The 15,874-nt window shown below is 39.5% G+C and overlaps 1 protein-coding gene across 2 annotated transcripts; it reads left to right on the plus strand.

Moving 5' to 3' along the window:
* Positions 1–3,417: 3,417 nt before the first annotated feature.
* LOC123723932 (gastrula zinc finger protein XlCGF17.1) lies at positions 3,418–15,197 on the plus strand. Of its 2 annotated transcripts, XM_045714100.1 has the most exons (5): positions 3,419–3,545; positions 4,758–4,994; positions 10,634–10,882; positions 11,164–11,309; positions 11,676–15,197. In XM_045714100.1, the coding sequence occupies exons 2-5, from the start codon at positions 4,892–4,894 to the stop codon at positions 11,790–11,792; spliced, it is 615 nt and encodes a 204-aa protein (XP_045570056.1). In that variant the 5' UTR covers positions 3,419–3,545; positions 4,758–4,891; the 3' UTR covers positions 11,793–15,197. The 2 variants fall into 2 exon arrangements, with proteins under 2 accessions (XP_045570055.1, XP_045570056.1); XM_045714099.1 differs by lacking the exon at positions 11,164–11,309 and having other exon boundaries at positions 3,418–3,545.
* Positions 15,198–15,874: the final 677 nt, after the last annotated feature.

The following is a 15,874-nucleotide window of genomic DNA, read 5'->3' on the forward strand; positions in this document are numbered from 1 at the left end:
ATGCAGTAACCTCTGTCTCAGTATGACTAATTAAAAAAATATATATATATATTCTACAGGCATTGCTTGTAAGAGTGGAATTAACTAATTGTATCGCTTTAGGTAGTGTGAAAAATGCTGACTACAGTGTAAATGAAATGTTAAAATAAATGTCAATTTCACCATCAGATTCTATGCATCCACACTTTGGAGCTGCTTCTCTTGTTGCTCAAAGTCTTGCTCCGTCTCGATCATCTTGACATGGAACTCAAAGAGTCTTGGGGCTCTGATCTCCCAACATGTTTCACTTCCTCCAATATCTCCACCAATTTAGATTGGACACACTGAAATGAGAACATTTTGTTGACACTGTGGAAATATGGGTTGTCACACGGAAGAGGATCCTGACAGACAAGTTGATTGCAAATAAGTGGCATTTTACGTGCAATAATACATAGTTCAACATTTCAATAATATTCTAATGGAGTCAATGTTTAACTTTAACACAAGTTTCAATTTTGTAGTACATTTTGAGTCGTTCCACAAAATAGGTACCTTTTTGAATTAGTGCATCACTTATACATAAAATATCAAAGAATCAAAAGGCACATTTCGTGGAACAATCCACTTACTGGCATTGTTCATGGGAAACAGCTCTGGTCGAGCGGAGGGAATGGGAGGGTGAGAGCTGAGATGCTCTTGGCTCCGTTGGGACTGGCAAATAGAAGTCCTGGATGAATCTGCAAAATTCAAAGACAACTCAGTGTCAACCCAGAGGAAAACAGCAAAAAGAAATAGTAATTGATTTTTGTAAACCTACACACTACAATACATATTTTAAGGATAGTTTTAATCTTAAGTTATCAAGACTGAACATGATGTGTAATTTCTGCTCATTGTAAAGAAACTAGCACTGATGAGCGAATGCACACGACGGGGACGCATGTTGTCTGTGTGTGCTGTTTAGTTACTACATAACTGCTCTCACCTTGTCTGGTAGAGTAACAGGATGGATATGGAAAGCGTCTGTGCTCTCTGCTCTGGAGGTGGGACTGACTAGTAGAAGCCCTGGATAATTCTGCAACATTCAAAACCAATGAATAAACCTTCCTTAGTAGTTGACTGGTTAGCTGATTAAGATTTCTGGACTTGTCTAGCAAGCTGTACTCTTGACCCACCGTGTGTGAAGTGAGATGGGGAAGGAGAGCATCTAGAACGGCCAGCTGAATCCCTGGATTGCCCTTGAAACACAAAACCCCAATTTGGGTGTGATCAGGACAACTTAAAAGCAAGGATTTGGATAGGAAAATGTACATGTTCTGTATATCATGTGTGAATAATGATCCTGATAGGCAGTGATGCCTGATACAATAAGGAAAATCGCATCTATGCTACCCTGTGAAATGTTTGACATTTCCCACTGACTCTTCAGTTTCTCTTACCCCGTCTACGTGTGTCCCCGTTAAATTCATCCTGGGCTGGGGTAGAGGAAGAACAAGACCGGCTTTTTCTGCCTTTTTGGGACTGCCCAGGTGAACTTCTGGATAGTCCTGCAACAAACATTTAAGTACATGACATACAGTAAATCATGCATGCAATGTTAGACGCATATCAAAACCCATAATTTATACATAAAATATCAGAGAGAATCAAAAAGGCACACATTTTGTGGAACAATCCACTTACTGGCATTATTCATGGGGAAACAGCTCTGGTCTTGATCAGTTGTGGATGGATAATTATAATCTTCACTCTGTCATTTTCTGACAAAAGTTCATAAAGGTAAATAGTAAACAAATTGTAGTAATGAATATAGTGAGAGCAAGTTTGAACTACAGTTTGACAGTCTGCTTAGCTAGTTAATTTTGGTCAATGCATTTTGCACTCATTCTCCTGTCTTATTTGTAACATATTAACGCCCTCTCTCCTGTGAGCTAACGTTCTTAGCTAGCTAGTTAGTTAACCCATACTACAGTTAGTTAGCAAACCAACCAGCTTCACGGTAGGTACCCAGAGAGTAACGTTGATGTTGGACTCTAGCTAGTTAATAAAAAAAAATGTTCTGTCAAAAACAATGACTCCACACCGGTTACCAGAAAACATAGCTAACCGTAGTTAGCTAGACCGATACAGTAAGCTAGCTGTCAGTACAACTATCATATATGTTAACCCTGCTTTCCTATCTAATTAACTAGTTAGCTAGCAACTAAGTTAGTGTTAACGTTAGCTAGCTAGCATGCAAGTATCCAGGCAGTTTCTTATGTTAGCATAGAGAAAATAATAGTTTGCGACATTAACAGAAACTGATAATTAATATAACAACCTTATAAAATTACAAACGTTTTCAGAAATGTTGAGCTTACAATTATCCGCGTGTCGTTGTTATCCGTCTTGAGGAACAAATGTCGGGTGAATGACTTGCTCTTTCTGCTTCTCCCAGTTTTGAGACATGACGGTAATAAATTCCATTGTGATATTGTAAACTAATGATTCGAAATTACAGGTAATTTGTCATTCTGTCTATATCAGAATATCTAACAAGCTATTTTATTTTATTTTAAATAAATATATTTCATTATGTTGTGTATATCAAAAAAGAATCAAACTTATACTATATGCAATATTGTATAATTGTATTCGTGTATCTCATGTATTTCAATGAGTACAAGCTGATCAGGCTGACCTTCGGCTATATTTGGATCAAAACAGACGGACAATTTTGGGCGAAATAAAGTCTATGATGAACGTCGCCACTGATGCCAAGGCAAAACCAGCGTGAAATTCCCCTTTAACCTGTACTTGTTGGCTTTATTCAATGCAGGATTCTACATGCAGGAGTTAGTCCGTAGCGGGGTGTTTCTGGTTTTGGGTAGGGAAATATGGCGAAGTTGGTAAGAAGGAATGGAAGACGGAGACAACGAAAAATGAAGCAAACAGACCAAAAGTTGTAAATGAACATCGGCTTCTTTTGGAGCGCGATTCATCAACAATGATCTATTTTTGGGAGATCGTTTGAGGTCAGGAAGATGGTAAAGGAGGCATTAGGAAAGGTAGTCAGTCAGAGTGACCAGTAGTGGTTTTGTTAGGATTTCATGCGTCGCAGAAGGAGAGAGCATTGTGTTTTTCGGAGCAGGGCACCGATAAAATGTGTTATATCGGGAGTTTCGTTGGAAGAGTGAAGAGTGTCTGCCTACTCATGTGATGCTGTAAGACATGCATTGTCAGCTATTGTCAATAAACCACTGCAGTTATGAAATTGATAAAAGAATGGCCATGTTTCAAGAGTGTGCCGACGGAATCTTTTTGGTATTTATTAGGATCCCCATTAGCCGCTGCAAAAGTATCAGAATTGTTCACTTCTCTCATTGACTTCTCAAACCCCGTCTTGGTCTGCTTCACAGGCGTTCTCTGAAGTCTCGCGTTGTTACGTCTCTGGGTTTAGAAACTGATAGTGGGGGAACAGGAAGTTCCGCGCAGGCGCGCATCATTCTTCAGAATAAAGGATACGTCAGAATTGTGGAGTCGAGACGACAACTTCTGTGTCCGTTTCAAATGTATAACTACTGGTATGTAATAGCACGTTATAATATCGAAAGAACATGTCATAACATGCTAGGTAACAAATACGTGAAAATATTATCACGTTTGGTAAAGGTTGTATGTGCTATTTTTGTGTCAAACCGCATGAGTGAACGTGATCACTTTTTTACAAGTCACATAGAGACTTTGGGTTAGTCTGAGTGTATGTATATCATTTCATTAAGGATCAATTCCCCCTCGGTCTGCATCAACGCACTTCAGTGCAGGCAGTGAGGGTGCAGCAGAGAGACAATTTTACGGTTGCACTACTGTTTTGGAGCTAAATGTAATGATTATCAGTTTTCTACATGTGTACTAATATTCAGAGACATTCAGTTTCTGTCTATCAGTAAATGTTACTATGGTGTTAACGGAAATACTGTAATGACCCGGCTGGGTCATAAAGGAAAAAGAGACGGACTCTAGGTGTGCAGGTCAGAACACAGGTTTATTCCTAAACTGGGCTATTGTTCAGGCCACAGCCCACGCCGCTAAATGCCGAATGTACACAACTATACCAAGTCTAATTAATGTTTACTCCCATAGGAACAGATCAAGGCCCCGAACAGAAAGAGAGAGAAGATGAGACAGTAATCCCTATTTATCATTTTCAATTCCCGCGGGATTACCCATCATACCCCCCCCCCAACCTTTCCCTCTGTCCTGACATATTTAACCCCTGCTAGTAGCCATGAGAACCATAACACACCCACAAACACAGAACACAATAGCGGGTCGTTACAATACTATTGGTTTTTGATTGGAATAATACAGCGAAGACAAGGTTATTCAGGAAAATAGTGCTGCCTAAAACATACTGCAACCTTGTACTAAAAGTTTTGAGGCATTTATGTTAATTCAGGAGATCTACTATAGATTAAGTTCATTTAGAGTTGTGTAGCCTAATTTAAAGTGTATACTTGGTACTCTGCTCCAGTGAGCTCCTGTGCAAGTCAAGCACAGATCTCATTTCAGTAGATCTGGTAGCTAAGCATTGACAAAACATTAATTAATTCACATTAGACAGTCACCTCAAGTTTCTACTGTTTGAGCTTATGTTCGTCATATAGAATATTATCTCAACAGTATTGTGGAGCTCCTGCACCTAAATATAAACCATATTTTTAGAAAATAAAGTATTGACAGTTCTGACACTAACTTTTGAGTCTGTTTCTCTTTATTACTACTGGCTGACTCAGATTAAGTCTGAGGCCGCTAACATCAACAGTGAGGACAAACCCAGCCTGCCTCTCTCCTTCCACACTGTCCAAACCTACAGTCACTGGCTCCTGATTGTGACAGCGGAGCCCAGTTTGCTCTGCAGGGTCCAGAGATGGCATCAGTGAAGCTGGAAGACTGCAGTCAAACACTGGAGCTGAATGTCAACATTAAAGATGAAGAAGAGGAGGAGAAGATTAGGAAATCTGTTTCTCATGGTAAGCACAGGTTCTATCTAACTAAGTTTGTGTTTTTCATTCCAACTTCCCACTGTGCATGAAAAGTTACTGTAAAACTATTTTATTTCACCTTTATTTAACCAGGTAGGCCAGTTGAGAACAAGTTCTCATTTACAACTGCAACCTGGCCAAGATGAAGCAAAGCAGTATGACAAAAACAACAGACTTACACATGAAATAAATAAACATACAGTCAATAACACAATAGAAAAATCTATATGCAGTGTGTGCAAATGTAGTAAGATTAGGGAGGTAAGGCGATAAATAGGCCGTAGTGGCGAAATAATTACAATTTAGCATTAACACTGGAGTGATAGATGTGCAAGTCGACATAATGGGGTGCAAAACAGCAAAAATAAATAACAATATGGGGATGAGGAAGTTGGGTGGGCTATTTACAGATGGGCTGTGTACAGGAGCAGTAAGCTGCTCTGACAGCTGATGCTTAAAGTTAGTGAGGGAGATATGTCTCCAGCTTCAGTGATTTTTTTTTTGCAATTCGTTCCAGTCATTGGCAGCAGAGAACTGGAAGGACAGGTGGCCAAAAGAGGAGTTGGCTTTGGGGATGACCAGTGAAATATACCTGCTGGAGCGCTTGCTACGGGTGGGTGTTGCTATGGTGACCAGTGAGCTGAGATAACGTGGGGCTTTACCTAGCAAAGACTTATAGATGACCTGGAGCCAGTGGGTTTGGTGACCAATATGAAGCGAGGGTCAGCCAATGACAGCATACAGGTCGCAGTGGTGGGTAGTATATGGGGCTTTGGTGACAAAATAGATGGCACTGTGATAGACTACATCCAATTTGCAGAGTAGAGTGTTGGAGGCTATTTTGTAAATGACATCGCCGAAGTCAAGGATCGGTACCATAGTCAGTTTTACGAGGGTATGTTCGACAGCATGAGTGAAGGAGGCTTTGTTGCGAAATAGGAAGCCGATTCTAGATTTAATTTTGGTTTGGAGATGCTTAATGTGAGTCTAGAAGAAGCGTTTACAGTCTAACCAGACACTTAGGTATTTGTAGTTGTCCACATATTCTAAGTCAGAACCGTCCAGTTGCACTACTGTTTAAATGCTAAATGTAATGATTATCGGTTTTCTACGTGTGTAATGTTATTGACACATTCAGTTTGTCTTTATCTATAAACGTTACTATGGTGTGAACAGGAAATACAATGTGTTTTTTGAAGTAAAACAGTGAATACAAGGTTATTAACGAAAATAGCACATAGTGATGCCTAAAACAAACTGTATCCTTGTACTAAATGGTTTTTGAGTAATTTATGCATCTTTCTTCTATAGGTTAAATATTAGCTCAAAAGTATTATGGAGCTCCTGCACCTAAATATAAACCATACTGGCACCCAAAATGTTTATCGGCAACTATTTCAGTCCAAGTCAAGCACTGAATTAGATAATTGAACAATAAAAATTCGCCAGGTGTACAGTGTTTCCTCCGACACATTGGTGCGGCTGGCTTCCGGGTTGGATGTGCATTGTGTCAAGAAGCGGTGCGGCTTGGTTGGGTTGTGTTTCGGAGGACGCATGGCTCTCGACCTTCGCCTCTCCCGAGTCCGTACGGGAGTTGCAGCGATGAGACAAGACTGTAACTACCAATTGGATACCACGAAATTGGGGAGGAAAAAAAGGGTTAAAATAAATAAATTATATATATATATTTTTTTTTTTACTTTAGTTTTGGCAAGTCGGTTAGGATATCTACTTTGTGCATGACACAAGTAATTTTTCCAGCAATTGTTTACAGACAGATTATTTCACTTATAATTCACTATCATAATTCCAGTGGGTCAGAAGTTTACATACACTAAATTGACTGTGCCTTTAAACAGCTTGGAGAATTCCAGAAAATGATGTCATGGCTTTAGAAGCTTCTGATAGTGTAATTGACATCATTTGAGTCAATTGGAGGTGTAGCTGTGGATGTATTTGAAGGCCTACCTTCAAACTCAGTGCCTCTTTGCTTGACATCATGGAAAAATCAAAAGAAATCAGCCAAGACCTCAGAAAAAAATTGTAGACCTCAAGTCTGGTTCATCCTTGGGAGCAATTTCCAAACGCCTGAAGGTACAACGTTCATCTGTACAAACAATAGTACGCAAGTATAAACACCATAGGACCACGCAGCCGTCATACCGCTCAGGAAGGAGACGCGTTCTGTCTGCTAGAGATGAACATTCCTCTGGTGCGAAAAGTGCAAATCAATCCCAGAACAACAGCAAAGGACCTTGTGAAGATGCTGGAGGAAACGGGTACAAAAGTATCTACATCCACAGTAAAACGAGTCCTATATCGACATTATCTGAAAGGCCGCTCAGCAAGAGGCGGCCTTTCAAAACCACCATAAAAAAGCCAGACTACGGTTTGCAACTGCACATGGGGACAAAGATCGTACTTTTTGGAGAAATGTCCTCTGGTCTGATGAAACAAAAATAGAACTGTTTTGCCATAATGACCATCGTTATGTTTGGAGGAAAAAGGGGGAGGCTTGCAAGCCGAAGAACATCATCCCAACCATGAAGCACGGGGGTGGGAGCATCATGCTGTAGGAGGGACTGGTGCACATCACAAAATAGATGGCTTCATGAGGATGGAAAATTGTGTGGATATATTTAAGCAAATAGGTCTTCCAAATGGACAATGACCCCGAGCATACTTCCAAAGTTGTTGCAAAATGGCTTAACCTCTCAAGGGTGTGTGGGACGGTAGCGTCCCACCTGGCCAACATCCGGTGAAATTGCAGAGCGCGAAATTCAAAAATCCTAAATTCAAATCTTTAACATTCTTGAAGATATGTTATACATCAAAATAAAGCTTAACTTCTTGTTAATCCAGCCGCTGTGTCAGATTTGAAAAAGGCTTTACAGCGAAAGCAAACCATGCGATTATCTGAGGACAGCGCCCAGCATACAAAACCATGAAAAGATATTTCAACCAGGCAGGTGCGCCACAAAAGTCAGAAATAGCGATATAATTAATGCCTTTGAAGATCATCTTCTGTTGGCACTCCAAAATGTCCCAGAAACATCACAAATTGTCCTTTTGTTCGATTATGTCCCAAAAATGGCAATTTATTTGGCGCGTTTGACTAAGAAATACACCGGTTTAAACTCGCCTAACCTGCCTACAAAGTATCTAATAAGTTACCTGTAAACTTGGTCCAAACATTTCAAACAATGTTCCTAATCCAACCTCAGGTACCCTAAAACGTAAATAATCAATACAATTTAAGATGGAATAAACTGTTTCTAATACCGGATAAAAACAACATGGAGCACGCTCCTGTTCACGCTCACCAAAACAGTAGAGTCCACCTGGAGTGACACTGACAATGAATAGGACTACTTCTTCATTTCTCAAAAGAAAAACATCATACAATTTCTAAAGACTGTTGACATCTAGTGGAAGCCATAGGAACTGCAACCAGGTTCCTAATAATAAGGGTATCCTATAGAAAACCATTGGAAAATCCTATGACCTCAATTTTGTTTTTCCTTGATGTTTTGTCCTCGGCGTTTCGCCTTACAAATCAGTTCTGTTATACTCACATTATTTTAACAGTTTTAGAAACTTTAGAGTGTTTTCTATCCACTTATTGTGGGACTAACTTATTGTGGGAAGCTTGTGTAAGGCTACCCAAAACGTTTGACCCAAGTTAAACAATTTAAAGGCAATGCTACCAAATACTAATTGAGTCTATGTAAGCTTCTGACCCACTAGGAATGTGATGAAAGAAATAAAAGCTGAAATAAATTATTCTCTCTGCTATTATTCTGACGTTTCACATTTTTAAAATAAAGTGGTGATCCTAACTGAACTAAGACAGGGAATTTTTACTAGGATTAAATGTCAGAAATTGAGAAAAACTGAGTTTAATTGTATTTGGCCAAGGTGTATGTAAAACTTCCAACTTCATCTGTAGTCTACCTGACCCTGGCAAATGGTTTCTGGAACGAAGACTGCAAAACTGAGAGGTGCTGGAGGATCCGGCTCAAGTTAAGCACCGCCCTTCTCATATAATGAGGTAGGGCCATCCCAAGGATCCCTGAATGCATGGACGATTGCACCAAAGATAGGCCACAACCAGTCGTTTCCGATGGGGAACAGATGAGTCATAGCGGGCAGAGCCAAGCACCAGCTACCGAGATCCAATTGCCGCGTTCTAGCACACATCTGCATATTTCTGTTAGCCACCGCCTCCTCTGTGAAGCACTTGTGTGCAATAACTCATTTCGCCTTTACATTCCTTCTGAACAACGCAATTTAAAAAAAAAAACTTTGCAAAAGTTAAAGTCTACAAAACTTAGTCCACTCTGTTCATAACAGATTTTAGTTTTGGGAACAGAACTATATTAAGATCAGATGTTTCATTGATTAGAACATTTGCAGAATGTCAGCCAAAATCCATCTTGTTCCATCTTCTCCCACTGCCGGCCATCGGGCTTCCTCTCTCTACCATATTTGGTAGTGAGTGGAAACGCTAAGCGAATGCTTCACATTTATTCATCCGGTGAAAAATCTGTCTCTTGTTCTGTGGTTGCACTGTGGTAGTGGGGGAACAGGAAGTTCCAGGCTGGCACACACCATTCTTCAGAATAAAGAAAGCGCAAGAACTGTGATGTTAAGAAGATAACCTTTTGTGTCTGTTTCTATTTATTAATACAGGTATGGAATAGCAGGTATAAACTTCCTAATATCAAAAGAACATGTCATTCCATGCTAGGTAACAAATCTATTAAGGTATTATCACGTTTGATAAAGGGTTGATGTGTTATTTTTGTGTCAAACCAAGTGAAGAACGTGAACTGTTTTACAAGCCACATAGCTAGAGACTTTGGGATTGTCTGAGTGGATGTACATAATTTTCTCAATGTCATTTCATAAATAATCCATTTATTTGAGATTTCTGAGTTCGTTTTGCATGTTATTGGTTTTGTGTAAAATTCACAAGCTGGGAAAACCGCGGCGCCCACTCTGTCTGTGTCGAAGAGAGTCAATTTTATGTAGTAATATTCAGACTCATTCAGTTTCTATCTTTGTCTATAAATGTTAATATGATGTGAACGGGAAATACAATTGGTTTTTGATTGACATAATACAGTGAAGACAAGGTTATTCAGGAAAATAGTACATAGTGCTGCCTAAAACATACTACAACCTTGTACTAAATGGTTTTTGAGTCATTTATTAATTTATGTAAATCCAATAAATCTACTATAGGTTAAGATTAGTTACGTTGTGTAGCGTGTACTTTGTCTAATTTGAATAAATTCATGTTTTGTTGTCAATGCTTACCTACCTGATCTATTGAAATGAGATGGACAGGAGCTCACTGCAGCTGAGTACCGGCACTTCAATTTTCTACTGCTTGAGCTCATGTTCTTATAGAATATTACCTCAACAGTATTGTGGAGCTCCTGCATCTAAATATTAACAGTACCGCCCCCAAAATGAGTATCGACAACTATTTCAGTCCAAGTCAAGCACTGATTTAGATAATTGAACAAGAAAAAATATAATATATTGTAATAGAGAATAAAGAACGTGCCAGAACTGTCAAGACCATAACTTTTTGTGTCTGTTATTCATTTTTACTACAGGACGACTAGAATTAAATCTGAGGCCGGTAACATCAATAGTGAGGACAAACCCAGCCTGCCTCTCTTCTTCCACACTGAGTCCAAACCTACAGTCACTGGGTCCTGATTGTGACAGTGGAGCCCAGTTTGCACTGCAGGATTCAGAGATGGCATCAGTGAAGCTGGAAGACTGCAGTCAAACACTGGAGCTGAATGTCAACATTAAAGATGAAGAAGAGGAGGAGAAGATTGGGACATCTGTTTCTCATGGTAAGAGCAGGTTGTATCTGACGAAGTTTGCTGTTCATTCCAACTTCCCACTGTGTATGAAAAGTTGCAGTATAAATGTTTCATGATGAACTGTTTCAATGAGAAGGTAGATGTTATTTTATGCTACTCACACTTGCATACCAGTATTGCCAGCATTTTGTTTTATTCACTGGGTTATCTGGAGTGATCAGAGAGTAGACTAAAGAAGTGAAGTAGACAAACTGCCAGTGTTTTACAGTTCTATGAAATTACTCTTCTTTTTTTAACCTTTTTTTATCTAGGCAAGTCAGTTAAGAACAAATTATTATTTACATTGACGGCCTACCCCCGGCCAAACCCGGACGATGCTGGGCCAATTGTGCGCCGCCCTATGGGACTCCCAATCATGGCCGGATGTGATACAGCCTGGTTACTAACCCTTGTCATAGTGAGTGGAGGATGATATGGCTCATAATGTTCACGACTTTTACCCACTTTTAGAATAGTTTTATTCCCTTTGTATTGTACAGCCTGCTGATATGAATACATATGTCACCCGGTACAGCCAGAAGAGGACTGGCCACCCCTTTGAGCCTGGTTCCTCTCTACGTTTCTTCCAAGGTTCCTGCTTGCTAGGGAGTTTTTCGTGGCCACTTTGCTTCTACACCTGCATTGCTTGCTCTTTGGGGATTGAGGCTGGGTTTCTGTAAAGCACTTTGTGACAACTTCTGATGTAATAATGGCTACATAAAATACATGTGATTGACATGTATATAACACCAACTGTATGTTTCTTCTGATGTTGTTCACACAGGACACCATGTTGAGACATCCTCTACATCCAGAGTGCAACAGCAGGAAGATCACAGAGCTAAGTGGTCTCACCCCTGCCCACATTGTGAGGAGATTTTCCCATTTCTATCAAAGCTAAAAATACACCTCAAAATACACCCAGGAGAGAATCGGTATTCCTATACTGACAGTGGGAAGAATGTCACCACATCCAAGGCTCTGACAGTTCATCAGAGAGTGCACACAAGAGAGAAGCCTTACTTCTGCTCTGCCTGTGGGGTGAGCTTCTCTCTAATGTGCAACCTAAAACGACACGAACGTATACACACAGAGAAGCTTTCCTCCTGCTCTGACTGTGCGGCGAGTTTCTCTCTACTGTGCAACTTAAAACGACATGAATGCATACACACAGGAGAGAAGCCTTACTCCTGCTCTGACTGTGGAAAGAGTTTCTCTCTGCTGGGCCACTTAAAAATACACCAACATATACATACTGGAGAGAAGCCTTACTCCTGCTCTGACTGTGGAAAATGCTTCACAACATCAACTGAGCTAAAAAATCATCAAAGAACACACACAGGAGAGAAGCCATACTCCTGCTCTGAGTGTGTAAAATGCTTCCCAACATCAACTAGGCTAAAAGTTCATTAGAGAACACACACAGGAGAGAAGCCTTACATCTGCTCTGACTGTGCGGCGAGTTTCTCTCTACTGTGTAACTTAAAACGACATGAACGTATACACACAGGAGAGAAGCCTTATCACTGCACTGACTGTGAGAAGAGATTCTACAGATTGGGCCATTTAAAAAGACACCAATGTATACATAAAGGAGAGAAGCCTCATTTCTCTAAGACCAGCTAAGATTAGACACTCCACTTAAGTATCATGTCATTAAATAATTGGCAACGTTGAATTGGATCAAGTGAAGAAAGTGTAAAACACTATTGTAACCCTATAGTTTCTCACTGTGAGAGAACTGTGCCGAGGAAAGGGAGCGTTATAGCATGTTAGCCTCTCTTTACTTTACTGATCAGTGTGCACCTTGTCAGTTTTGTTAATCTCAATAACTTTACATTAGAAACTAACTTAGGGTTGAATATCCTCTGTGAGACGTCTCACAATGGAGTCTGATGGTTGACTGGGTGGTACTGCTTCCCTCTGAAGTTTTCTGTGGGATTGAGCTGGTAGACACAACATACTCTGAGTGTACAAAACATTAAGGACACCATGACATAGACTGACCAGGTGAATCCAGGTGAAAAGCTATGATACTTAATTATGTATTTGTGGTGTATTTATTATGGATCCCCATTTGCTTTCATCAAAAAACAAGAAACTGCGGTGGGCTAAGGAATGAAAAGACTGGACACTGGAAAATTGGAAATATATTGCCTGGTCTGATGAATCCTGGTTCCTGCTGTTTCACGCTGATGGGAGGACTAGGGTATGGAGGAAACCACGAGTACATGCATCCAGTGGTGGGAAAATTACCTGTCATATTTAAGTAAAAGTAATGATACCTTAATAGAAAATTACTCAAGTGAAAGTCACCCATTAAAATACTACTTGAGTAAAAGTATTTGGTTGTAAATATACTTAAGTATCAAAAGTAAAAGTATGAATAATTTCAAATTCTTTAAATTAAGCAGACCAGATTGCACAATTGTCTTTTTTTTATTTTATATTACGGATACCCAGGGGCACATTCCAACACTCAGACATCATTTACAAACAGAGCATTTGTGTTTAGTGAGTCCGCCAGATCAGAGGCAGTAGGGATGACCAGGGATGTTATCTTGAGAAGTGTGTGAATTGGACCACTTTCTGTCACGCTAATCATAAAAAATGTAAGGAGTACTTTTGGGTGTCAGGGAAAATGTATGAAGTAAAAAATATTTTATTTTCTTTAGGAATGTAGTGAAATAAAAGTAGAAGTTGTCAACAATATAAATAGTAAAGTACAGATACCCCCAAAAACTACTTAAGTAGTTCTTCAAAAAAAATTTACTTCATTAATTTACACCACTGTATGCATCCATGCCGTGTGTCAGCATTGCAGGCTGGTGGTGTGATGGCGTGGGGTGTGTTTTCAGGGCCCACATTGGGCCCCTTGATAAAAGATGAACAATGTTTGAATGCTACAGGATGTCTAAACATCATTGCCAATCAGGTGCATCTCTTCATGGCAGCAGTGTATCCATCTGCAAGTAGATATTTTCAGCAGGATTATGCCCCATGCCACAAAGCTTGTTCAGGAATGGTTCCAAGAACATGACAGTGAATTCAGCTTACTGCAGTGGCCTGCCGAGTCACCAGATCTCAATCTGCATCTGTGGGAGGAGATACAACGAGCTGATGATGATCAGTTTTCAGCGTCAGTTTTGGTGGATTATTTTATATTACTATATAACTTTTGTTTAATGATAAACAGACTATGAATCGACTACTTGTGTTTATTAAATTGTATTTTAATACTAGATTCATTATTTTAGTCATTGATGATAAATGTATTTGAATAACTGTATTGAAGTTAATTGATCTGGTGGCAGGTAGCCTAGCGGTTAACAGTGTTGGGCCAGTAACTGAAAGGTCACTGGTTTGAATCCCAAGCTGACTAGGTGAAAAATCTGTCATTGTGCCCTTGAGCAAGGCAATTAACCCTTATTTGTCCAGTAAGTCACTCTTATCCAGAGATCTGCTAAATTACACAAATGTAATGAAAAATGTTTGTACATGAATTCATCCTCGGCAACCTCTCTTGTGTATAATTAAATTAAATAAACAGTTTGAAGTGAAATACTGTATATACAATACACAACATTACTGCTTTGTTGACCCTGTCCCTCTGGCGAGGGTAATAGTAAGCTGGATTTTGCAGCTGCTGTTGTTAGTAGCCTACAGTTTCCATACAATACAGCATGTCAGATCACAAATGATTAGGTGTATAGGCTTCTACATTTTTGAAAGAGTTTTTGCTTGTGTCTCTTAACTTTTCCTTGTGGTAAAAATGTGGGTAAAACAAAGTGTGAATTAAAAGTGTGAATCTCGGAGCATCGTAGCACCATTAGGTTCAGGAAATCCACTTTTTGGAAGCGAACCACTTGATTTCGTCCCTACGTTATATCGGCATCGAACATGTCACCCTCCCTAGGAGAGGGGGTGACACTGACAATTTATTAAAACGAGAGTCTGCCTGGATCTTTCATTTAAAGACCCTCGCTCCCTTCGGTCTCAACGTAGACTTTGATCTGAAGCCATTCTTGTGATTGTGCTATTCATTGTAAATGTTTGTAGGCCTATGTAGCAAAATTGTATCTGTGATCGTATGCTCTCATTCCTGTTTTTAGCATGTTATTTTTATATCTGAGAATTAACCAATGATATCGGCACACCCGGGCATGATTACAGACACCTGTGTGTGTCCTTTGACACTATATAAACTAGTGACCCAGAGTGTTTGTCATTATACCCTGATGAAGACAGCTTGTCTGTGGAAACGTTGTATATTAGGTAATTAAATGATTGCGTCTGAGCTTCTAAAGTGTGGGTCTCTCCTTTCCTTTTTCGAGTGTTCTACTCTGCTAGCCAGCACCTCGCCTAAACAGGTGTATGCTTCTATTGCCTCCAGGTCTCTGTAAGTCATGGATATAATATGTCTCTGTTTGTAAGTCATGGATATAATATGTCTCTCTCTGTTTGTAAGTCATGGATATAATATGTCTCTCTCTGTAAGTCATGGATAAAATATGTCTCTCTCTGTAAGTCATGGATATAATATGTCTCTCTCTGTTTGTAAGTCATAGATATAATATGTCTCTGTTTATAAGTCATGGATATAATATGTCTCTCTCTGTAAGTCATGGATATAATATGTCTCTCTCTGTTCATAAGTCATGGATATAATATCTCTCTCTGTAAGTCATGGATATAATATGTCTCTCTCTGTTTGTAAGTCATGGATATAATATGTATCTCTCTGTAAGTCATGGATATAATATATATCTCTCTGTAAGTCATGGATATAATATGTCTCTCTCTGTAAGTCATGGATATAATATGTCTCTCTCTGTTTGTAAGTCATGGATATAATATGTCTCTCTCTGTCTGTAAGTCATGGATATAATATGTCTCTGTCTGTAAGTCATGGATATAATATGTCTCTCTCTGTTTATAAGTCATGGATATAATATGTCTCTCTCTGTTTATAAGTCATGGATA

The sequence above is a fragment of the Salmo salar genome, unplaced genomic scaffold (assembly GCF_905237065.1).
Source record: "Salmo salar unplaced genomic scaffold, Ssal_v3.1, whole genome shotgun sequence".
Taxonomy (NCBI): Eukaryota; Metazoa; Chordata; class Actinopteri; order Salmoniformes; family Salmonidae; genus Salmo; species Salmo salar.